Raw genomic sequence first — 11400 nt, 5'->3', positions numbered from 1 at the left:
TGGAGTAATATCAAGGGACTTTGGAGGAGTTTTATCACCAGCAACTTGAAAATAAAAGGGAGATAACCCTGTGCCAAACAAAACACTTATTCCAAACTCAAATCATATTTTCCTTCTTTCTTTTTCAGTTTCAAGTCAAGACTCATCAAGTGGAGTATAAGATCGAGGGACTTTGGAAGAGTTTTATCACCAGCAACTTGAGGAGAGTTTACTTTTAAATTGAAAGATAAGCTTTTGGTCAGAATATTGCTATGAATGAAAATACTTGAATGAATATGAACTGTGAGCTTTTGTGACGGTTTCCTTAGTTAAAGTTACAGGTTTTGTACGGTTTTATCATCTTTTAATGCTAAGAAGCGACTTAGATTGTTGCATGCCAAGAATTGTGGAAAAATAGAATCTTATGTGATTTGGAAATTCTTAAAAACTTCATAAATCTTATTGTCGGATCAATTATTTGTTTGAATAAGGCCTCTTGAGTATTGATAATGTCATTATATATTGCCTTTGAGGCTGGATGGAAGTTTGGAGTTTGAACTGATGAGCCAGGGATGAGTGAATAGTGGAACTGAAGCTAGAAATCTATTTTGTTGGAGACAGTCTCACAGGTTTGTACCAATTTAGTTTCTTTATCATATCTTTGTATAAAAAATTCGAAATTGAGTGCCGTTTATTGCATTGAAAACTAGATTCAAAGGATTTTCAATTTATGTAAATATCTTGTCTTAATTCTCTACCTATGAAGGTCAATGAACCTTGGAAATTAACCCATGTGTTATGTTAGAGTAAGAAGTTGACCTTTACTATAGATTGTTACTCAGTGCTATTGTTTGGGGCCTTCTTTTGATAGATTAGAATGTTTACGTTTCTTTAGAGTTTTGATTATATACTTTTGATATGTTATAGGCGAGCAGGAAGGTGAACGTTGGGAATATTGAAGTTGAGTTAGGAGCTAGCTTTTGGTATTCATGGTAATCGGTCCTTCTACTCCCTGTGTCTTGCTAAATGTGTTATACAACTTGTTACGTTGGAAAACCTATCTTGGCTATCAAATCCAGCGTGAACATGTGTATATTTTGTATTTGCTTACAAAATGCTAGATGGTCATAAATTGCTATGCTTTGCATATGTCAAACTCTTGAATTACTTGTTAATTGTTGATGGAAATAGTTCTACCTTGGTAACTAGACAATCAGGTCACAGTGGAGTTGTGGGTCATGTCAACTGGAATTCTAGTTGGCTTAAATTTATGAACTGTCTCAATTAGACTATAGTTGAGTTGTGAGTTGCGTCAACCGGAATCGTAGTTGGCAACTTGATATTCAGAGTCAGTATGATGCCATGTAATTGTAGAGCTTATTCGTGTGAATGCGTTATGCTTATGATTGTTAATGACCACATATTTACTTTAAAATTTTATTATGACTATGCATTATGGTGGTTATAAAATGTATCTGATATTGTAATATACTTAGGCCAATAGGAACACTAGATTACTTATTGGGCGTATTGTGCTGATTGATGATTAAATATACAGAGTGATTGTAGTAATAAATCATTTGAAGTATAGTAGGGCTTGAATCAACAAGGACAAGTTAAGTTTCTCTACTTTAATTATTATAAAAAATAATAAAATTCAAATTCAAGGGCTTTTAATCTCTAGTTAAGAAATAGAATTGATAATCAAGTAAAACAAAATAAAATTAAGAAAACAATTGACAAGAGCCGTTTGGATTAGCTGTTTTTTTGAGTGTTTTTAAAAAATTTTATTGTAGTAGTGTATATGAAAAATTTTTACTATTTTTTGAAATATTTGATATATTGTATTTTTTTCCAACAAATGTAAATATTTGATATATTGTATAGATAAGATTTTTTTGAGTTATTGTGTATTACTATAATATTGTATTTGAAAAACTTGTTTTTAAAAAAATGGCCAATCCAAACGGTTAGATTTTGGTTCAAAGTGTTAATTAATTATCTAGTTATTTTCTTAACATGTCAAGAATGTATCGCATACAAGTATTTTAAGTTATCTCTCGATAAATCTAAATTGTGCCCAATTAAATCTCTCGTCTCTTTCGAGTTTACAAATATTTAATTGAACCGATTAAGATTTTAAGTGATTTCAATTATGGCATACAAATCCTAAACTACTCTCGTGTTTAGGATAAATATATTTATCTATTTAGTGCATGGTTGTATACTTCTTCTCAGTTCAATACAAAGTTTAAAAGCATGTCGAAGGTGATCAAGACACTCTCAAGATCACAATTATTTAATTGAACCATTTTAAATTTTAAGTGATTTCAATTACATCATATAAACTCTAAACTACTCCCATGTCTAGGCTAAGTATATTTATTTATCTAATACACAGTTGTATACTCCTTCTCAGTTCAATACAAAGTTTAAGAGCATGTCGAAGGTGATCAACATAGCATGTAATTAAATCAAGACAGACAAATCAAGGCAAAAGTCAAGAATGTAATTGAAACAATTAATCAAAATTCCTTCACAAAATCCTAACTCTAGAACAAATTAGTTCAACATAATCATAGTAAAATCAAAAATTTAAAAGTAAACACAAAGATGAAGATGAAAGTGAGAAAAACTTCTCAACTTGCCTTGCTCCAATCTCTTCCTTGGTTTGCTCCTTGATTTGTGTGCGCCTTGATCTTGATCTCTCAAGAAAAAGATACAAAAAGAGAGGAACTAAAGCTTGACTAGTGTTTTCTAACCCTAACAGTGTCTAAAATAATTCCTATTTATAATTCTTTAAACAACTAGCCCAAATACGATAAGAATATATTCTTGAAACAAAAGAAGTCAAGCTCGCGTACAAATCTGACATAAACCGGTGCCATGACCAGTGTGAAGACTGGCACCTGTCATTGGATTGCACAATTCACAATCTGACTTCAGATGATGTCCTGCACTACCAAGCATCGGACATTGCTCCAATTTCTCCCTTTGTTGCATTTTCAAATCGTTTTCTACTCATTCACGTACTTTTCCTACAAAAATTAATATATACCTACATTAGGTAGTTTCCATTCAAATTAAGCACAAATTTCATGATCAACTTGTGAGAACCTTCACTTTGAAATATAATTTCCCTAAACTACATGCCTTGTCCTAAGATTTAAACCACTCATTATATGCCCTAGCATTGTATTTTACAGGTGTTACAACAATTCTCTTGTGTTGACCCTCACTTTAAAGCACAATTTTTTTTCTTATCTACATGCCTTATTCTAAAACTTAGACCGCTTATAAGATGCCCTTGCATCATATTCCCTATGTGTTATAACATTTCCCATGCATTACATTTCATTTCCTTTTATTTGAATTAAAACAATTTCTTAAGTTGGTTTTAAATAATTCACCACTTGTATTTTACCAAGTGTTCTTTTATTAGGGGTAGGGACTTTACATGAAGGATTAGAGGTATTAAATAGGTATTGGTATATTTAGAAGGGTTGAACTATCATTAGTCAAAGGATTAAGAGAAGTTATGGACAAGAAATGGGCTATGTGGCAAAACCCTAGCCAAGTATTTTGTTTGACCAAAGATTAGAAGATAATTTAAACTAGTCTTAGCCATTTTTTTCTCCCTTATGGCCGAATTTCTTGAAGCTTAGAGAGGAAGAGAGAAACTCCATTTTTCCTTGCTTTCCAACCCTAGTAAATCAAGAGCAAAAACCAAAAGAGAAAGATCTTGAGTTAGTTGAGAAACTTCCTTGCAATCCTAGAGTTTGTTCCAAGCTTGAAGCTTTCACTTTAGTGGGTTGTTTGGTGACTTAAACAACTTGTAAGAGAGGTAAATGACCTTTAAATTAGAGTTTTAAGATGTTATATCACCTACTTTAAGTTTTAATGGCAAACTTGTGACAGCCCCACCTCCCCCTAGGGCGTACCCCAGGGTTCGGCGGACCGCCTGCCCAACTCTCGCTGGGACTCAGTCGTTCACTCACACCAATCAGAAATAGAACCACAAGAAAGAGCCAAAACGAGGATCCAAAACTTAAAACAAAACTTATATACATTGCTATCTCAGAAAGAAGTACAGCCGTCGAGAATACAAAAGTTCTCAAGTCACCATACAACCAGCCCGTGCCAAGCATTAGGGCGAGAACCAAAACAAAACCAAAACTAGACCCAACCAGTCGATACAGAGCTCTCGCCCTTGCTCGCCTTCCCCTGTTAAGGAAAACAAAACTAAAGGGATGAGTTAAAACCTCAGTGAGGTTCCGAACATAGAATCAACCCATAAATCAAACAATAAATCAAGAAACATTTACAACATTTACAATAAGTCACACATGAAAAGGATACGTTCGTTCATTCGTTCGTTCTCCTGTCATTTCCCTTATTCCTTCATTCGTTTGAAAATGCATTTTTCATTTATCAATAAAACCCTCGTTCGTTCGTTCGTTCATTTCATTCAACCCTTCCTGGACATTGGCCAGACTCCACCAACCTCCACCAACCTACAAGGTAATACTCGAGTATACCAAACGTTCACCCAGGTCACCAAATCGCCCGATCGACTCCGCTTCTGACTCGAGTCGATCGGTAACAAGGGGCAGGGCCTAGTTCAGCCAAAAGACTTACATTCATGCACAAGTAACGTTCCAATCATTCAATCTTTGAAAATTTCACATTTATTTAGATCGAATACGATAAAGTACACACTGGCCTAGAAAACTCGTTTTGGAAATGATTGAAAGCATTTAACACGTTATTAAACAATAATACAAGTCATGAAGTCAAGAAAATACAACAAACAAGGAACACTCACCGAATTATGCAAAATAACGTCCAAAATGTCCTATCGGATCTTACCCTCGGTCACCGAGAAAACCTATGATTCAACGAGAAAGAATATTACAATTCATCTAGCAAAACAAGTAAGTGAAAACAAGGAACTCGACTAGTTACGAGTAAAACGGATAAAGGTGACTTTAAAGTGAAAAAAAAAACCATTTGGATCTGTGGACGGAAATAACTAGGGTGTCATAAACCAAACTCAAAGGGTTATAACAGTTCCAATGGAAAACACTTGAATCAAAGTCAAGTCGGAATCCAACTAGATAGGCTCAGAAATATTATTTTTCAGAATCGTTTATGTGGTTCAAAATCAATATACATTCAAGTAGGTATTATGGCCTACATGTCTTGACGGAGAAAACCTTAAGTCATACCTCTATATTTTGGTATGAAGTAGCAAATAAACATTTGAAAGTTCAAATGGAAAAGGTATCATATTTTAAGATGGAAAACGGTCATAGTATTTGCCAAACGAAAATTATACAAGTTCAAATAGAAACTTAGCCCTCGAGCGAAAATTTGGGCAGCACGCCCTTTGTATTTTTCCTATTTTTCAGCCATTTATGGCTTCATTGTTTTCCTCAATCAATCCCAACATTACACATAACCTAAACAGCCACTCAATATGCTCAAGACAATACAAGGACAAAATTTAAGCTAACAACAAGTGCGGAAACGAAGTTTACAAAAGACAGTTTTGACGGGTTTTTGCGGAATGGGCACATCTGAGGTTACGCCTATCGGATTGAGGTGCAACTTATACCCTTTCGAAGCTAAGACAGGGGGCTACAAGGTTGAAGAAGGCCACTCAGTCCAGATCATAGTGTAGCTAGGTCAAAATTGAAATATACGAAACCAAAATCTCACAAACAGGTTGGCTAACTGCACAATTGTTAAACAGCAATAACTTAGGCTACCGAAGTCCGATTGAAGTGTATCTTATGGTGTTTCGAAGCTAAAACACAAACCTACATTTATTATGAAGACCTCCAAGGCCAAATCATACATTTTCATGATAAAAAATGGAAAACTACACGAAAACATAATTCTGGGCGCGAAACAGGTTTCAGGGATGGCCAAGGGTATTTCGGTCATTGCACATACTGCAGTGGTCGGATCAAGCTGAAATTTTGCAAGAAACTAGTTTATACTATTGGCTACAACTTTTATGTTTTGGCCAAAATCTAATTTGGTAAGGATCATGGTGAAAAGTCACAGTCAGATTGGGTGAAATGACAACCCTGTTCGCTGAACTCCTACCTAGACCAGTCTGGGTATTTCCATCTTATCTCAGGTTACCGAGCTCGGATTGGGCTGAAAATTTACAGACAACTAGAAAACATCATTCTATACAATTTTCATGTTTTGTGCTAAGGTCAATTCGGCCTCTAACTAGATGTAACAGTACCGGGCAGAATTGAAGAAACTAGAAACCCTAATCTGAAATTCATGCATTCAAGTGCTAATCTTCCATAAAATCACATCTTTAACCAACATAAACCATTAATTTGACATTAACAAGATCAAAGAGGGAATTCCTTAGCTACTCACCTTGAAACCTCAAGAAAAGAAGCACTTTAGCACCACCTCTTTCCAAACCACTCCACCACCTTACACAATCCTACCTAGCTAGGGAGTTTTATGGAGTGATTTCAAGTTTGGATGGTTGGATCACATGATTTGTGCAAGAAATGGATGAAGTAGTTGAAGCCTTCTCTTTCCTTTCCTCTCTAAGAAATTCGGCCAAAGCAAGACAAAATGAAGATGATTTTTGGTCCAAATTGGTATTTAGTAAAGTTAGGAATTAGTAGTCAAAGTCCAATTTCCAACCATGTGAAGACACCTAGCATCCCTTTTTGTTAAAACTTATCCTTTTGTCTCTCCATCATTAACCATCAGCAACCTCTAATTATCTCTTAACACCTGATAAATTAAATCCGGTATACACAACTTAACCTAATTGGCCGAATTTTACCGAACTTTCAGCACTAGCGGGTCTCACGTCCGATATACGCTCTTTTTGTTTGTTTTTTTTTTTCAACCGGTAACAGCTTTCATTAACACTCAAACTACATAGGGTGAGCAACGGCTCGTACATCATTCTTGGCTAGATTAACTAACCAAATTGGAAAAGACTCTTCCCACTCAATATCACTTGTCACATGCATGGCAAATTTTGCCAAATAATGACACACACAGTTTCCTTCCCTTTTGACAAAGGAAAAGTAACATTTCTCAAACTGGTTCTTCAACCTCAGGATGTCTCCTACAATTGCTCCCACCTTCGGATCCTTTTTGCAGCCTGTTCTGATACTCTCCACCACTCCTTTACAGTCGGATTGGACCACAATCTTCCTCCACCCCATCCTTCCAGCTTTGACAAGTGCTAATCGAATTGCATTAGCTTCCTCCACCACAGCTTCAGTATGCCTTTCGCCCCTCCCAGCCCAAGCTTTCAGCAATTCTCCTTTCCCTTGCCTCGCAACCACCCCCCACCCTATCACCCCCTCTACTGTGCTCAGCGTTGCATCCACATTCAACTTAACAAAACCTTCTACTGGAGGCAACCACTCAGTTGGATCTTCCTGTTTAATCCTGTCCTCCCCTACCTCCCTCTCATCCTTGTGCTGGGCTGCGTCATATTCATTCCACTCCTGCACTGCCTTCATTCCTGCCAGTCCTGGACACCCTACTTCTTTCTCAAACTGAACTCTATTTCTAGACTTCCAAATTTGCCAAAGTAAATTCACTGTGAGACAAATGTGTTCCTTTCCCGCATCCCTTGCTTTTGCCTCCATTAAACTAGTCCACCATAACCAAAAGTTCTTCCTGAACTCCAGCAAACCATCCCACTGAATTGGTGCAGCTTTCCATATCAACTCTGCGTGCTTACAAAAGAAAAACATATGTTCCAAAGTTTCAGGTTGTTCCCCACAGCAAGCACACAACTCAGAACCTCTTCCAACCCTTCTTTTGATCACCTCATTAACTGGCAAGATATTCTGCAGTCCCTTCCATATAAAATGTTTAAGTTTATGTTTCATATTAAGACCCCATAGGAACTTCCACACCTCAGTTCCTTGCTCATTTCTACTTCTCCTTTCCTGCTGCATACCTACTTCTGTCCTTACTTGTTGCAATTCCCTCGCCACCATATATCCTGTCCTGACAGAGTACTCTCCATCCTTACTGTACGGCCAAATAAGTCTATCCTTCCCTCCATGTAAACTCAAAGGTGTAGCCAGGATCCTTTTACAATCTGTCTCATTAAACATTCCTTTCACTAGTGCCTGATTCCATTCCCCATTTTGTATTAACTCCTTCACCATCTGAATTTGACACCCTGGAGGCCTAGCAGTTGTTGTTCTACCATGACCCCCACCTGAAAGCCACGCATCCCTCCAAATATTAACAGTACGTCCATCCCCTATTCGTTTCCTAGCCCATCTTTCCAGCACCTCCCTCCCACTGACCACACTCCTCCACATCCATGAATCAGAATTTCTAACCTTCATCTTCCATATCGACTCTCCTTTAAAATACCTCCCTCTCAGTACCTTACTTACCATCAAATTTGGTTTGGTTATCACCCTCCACAATTGTTTAGCTAACATAGCTTTGTTAAATTCTTGTAGGTCCCTAAACCCCAGCCCTCCCTTCCCCTTGACCTGAGTCAACTTCTGCCATCCCATCCAGTGTATTCGTTTCTCATCATCCCCACTCCCCCACCAGAACTTAGCCATATCCCTGCTAATATCTTTACACAGTCCAACAGGAAGCCTACAACAATTCATAGCATAGTTTGGCATTGCCATCGCCACTGCCTTTAGCAGCACCTCTTTACCTGCCTGGCTTAGCAACTTCTCCTTCCATCCCTTGATCCTATTATTTACCTTGTCCCTTATATAGTTAAACACTTGTGCCTTTGACCTCCCAATTAATATAGGGAGCCCCAAATATTTACTCTGCCTTACATGTTGCATTCCTCCCAGCTCCTGCAAAATCCCCTCAATACTACTCTCCTTTGTATTCTTACTGAACAGTACAGAAGATTTCTCCATATTAATACACTGTCCAGATGCTTTCCCATACATCTCCACCAACTGCCGCACTCTACCTGCTTCCTCCTGTGTTGCCCTATAGAAGATTAGAGTGTCATCTGCAAACAAAAGGTGTGAGAGAGCAGGGCTTGCAACGGCAATTTTAAGTCCTGAAATTCTGTGTTCCCCCATGGCTGTGTTGAGCAATCTAGACAGCCCCTCAGAAACCAATAGGAACAAAAGAGGGGACAGTGGATCCCCTTGCCTAATTCCTCTAGACAGCCTAACAAAACCCCTTTTCTCCCCATTGATATTGAAACTGTAAGTCACAGATGATACACATTTGAGAATCCAGTTTATCCAGGTAGAGCAAAACCCCATCTTAGACATAATCTTTTCAAGGAAATCTCACTCCACCCTATCATAGGCTTTAGCTATATCTAGTTTAATAGCCATAAAGGCATTCGTACCCCCCCTCCTATTGTTCAAACAGTGAATGAATTCATGTGCAATCATAATATTATTAGTAATATGTCTTCCTGGGACAAAAGCAGACTGATTAGCATTGATACAACAATTCAGAAAAGGTTTGACCCTGTTAACAAGGATTTTAGAAATGACTCTATAAACCACATTACACAAACTAATAGGCCTGAACTGAGAGACTGAGACAGGAGAATCAACTTTTGGAATCAGAGTGATGCTTGTTTCATTAATAGCTTTAAGCAGGTTGCCAGAATGGAAGAAACTGGATATAGCAGCAATCAAATCTAGCTTAACAATATCCCAAAATTTTTGAAAAAAGATAGGACTCATACCATCCGGACCAGGAGCTTTGTTAGGATGTAAAGAGAAGACTGCTTTTTTGACCTCCATCTCTGTTATTGGCCTGGTCAGTAGTGAGTTCATATGTGTAGTGATGATCTGTGGGATACACTGAATGACTGGTGCAAATTCCTCAGGATTGGAAGAGGTAAAGAGGCTGTCAAAATAACCAGTGATCTCCCCCACCACTTCCTCCTCATTCTCACACCAATCCCCCCAGCCTTCTGCAAAGTTGTAATTGTATTCCTTTTCCTTCTCCCTGCAACAACTGCATGAAAGTAACCAGTGTTCTTATCCCCTTCTCGCAGCCAGTTTATTCTGGCTTTTTGCCCCCAGAATACTTCCTCTTTCTTATATGCATCAGCTAGCCTTCTTTTTAGCTCACAGATTCTTATTTTCCTGTCCTTGATATTACTTTCCTGCAGCTCTTGAATCTCCTTCTTAATCATATCTATATCCCCCCTAGCATTGTGCTTCAAACTCCTGTTCCAGCTCAACAAAGCCATCCTACACTCCCTTATTCTATTTTTAATTTGAAATAGCCTCGATCCCACCTGCTCCTTAACCCAAGCCCTCTTAACCACCCCATTCACCTTCTGATACTGCAGCCACCTCCTATCAAAATTGAACTTTCTTTTCCACTTCCTTCCCTTTGGTTCAGTATGTAGCAAGAGCATACAGTGATCAGAGGCCTCGTTGTGTATATGGCAGCATTTTGCTTTCTCATACTTCCTCCTCCACGCCCTACTACCAAGTATTCTATCCAACCTCTCTCTTACTTCTCTCTCATTGTCCCAATTGTTACTCCAAGTCCAAGGTTTCCCTTCGAATCCAATATCTATCAGCTCATTTGTACTGATAAAGTCTCTGAACTGCTTGAAGCTCCTTTCAGTCCTCGGTATCCCTTCCCACTTTTCACCATTACTCACAATGTCATTCATATCCCCAGCAATCAACCATCTATTACCCCATAACACCTTCCTCTCCCTAATAATTTGCCACTGCTGCTCCCTAGTAGCATCATCTGTACTGGCATATATGCAAATCAACCACTAGGAAATCTTTTTACTCAAGTCCTCAATGCATAATTCTATAGTAAAATTCGTGTATAAAACCTTTTTGACCTGAACATCTTTTTTCCACATTACAGCCAGGCCTCCAGACCTTCCTACTGGATCCACTACAAACAAATTATCAAACTGAAGTTTTATCCTTAGCTTATTCATATAAAACTTTTTATTTTTCGTCTCAGCGAAGAACACAATTTCTGGGAAGTGGAGTCTATTTACCTCCTCCATTTGGGAAACTGTCAAGGGTCTTCCCACACCTCGACAATTCCACACCAGGACCCTCATGGACACTGTAGGGCCCCATTTAGGTTGGGCTCCCCCACCTTCACTAGCTCATTCCCCTGACCCTCCAAATCCAACTTCCTGCACTTCTTTTTTCCACTCGTACCATCATCCTTACATTCTCCCTCCCTGTCCACATACTTCCTCTTCCCAGCATCCACATCCATTCCGATGATCTCATTGCTATCAGTGAGTGGCTTTCTCTTCCCCACCTCCTGCACTAGCCTTTTCCATGCCTTATTCCCTCTATATTTGCCAGCTGTATTTTCCTTCCCTCTACTTACTCCTAGATTATTACCCTCAGTCCTAGTACTACCCTAGTGTCTTTCCTGTTTCTGTGATTTCTCAGT

General features: G+C 38.3%; 1 protein-coding gene across 1 annotated transcript; it reads right to left on the bottom strand.

The window, feature by feature from the left end:
- Window positions 1–9778: 9778 nt before the first annotated feature.
- LOC140010647 (uncharacterized) lies at window positions 9779–11072 on the bottom strand. The gene is made up of 3 exons (XM_072057954.1): window positions 10988–11072; window positions 10814–10878; window positions 9779–10750 (listed from the first exon to the last, which is right to left on the bottom strand). Exons 1-3 carry the CDS (start codon window positions 11070–11072, stop codon window positions 9779–9781), a joined length of 1122 nt encoding a protein of 373 aa, XP_071914055.1.
- Between the last annotated feature and the right edge of the window lie 328 nt (window positions 11073–11400).

This window comes from Coffea arabica, chromosome 7c (assembly GCF_036785885.1).
Source record: "Coffea arabica cultivar ET-39 chromosome 7c, Coffea Arabica ET-39 HiFi, whole genome shotgun sequence".
NCBI lineage: Eukaryota > Viridiplantae > Streptophyta > Magnoliopsida > Gentianales > Rubiaceae > Coffea > Coffea arabica.
This window is presented reverse-complemented; position numbering and strand designations above follow the sequence as displayed.

Bases quoted from the DNA above. Each gene is read 5' to 3' on its own strand.
- LOC140010647 (XM_072057954.1), bottom strand. From the start codon at position 11,072: ATGGGGCCCTACAGTGTCCATGAGGGTCCTGGTGTGGAATTGTCGAGG. The intron at 10,879-10,987 runs GTAAATAGACTC...ATTTGTTTGTAG, and splicing joins CAGTTTCCCAAATGGAGGAG to TGGATCCAGTAGGAAGGTCT. The intron at 10,751-10,813 runs GTTTTATACACG...AAGATTTCCTAG, and splicing joins AAGATGTTCAGGTCAAAAAG to TGGTTGATTTGCATATATGC.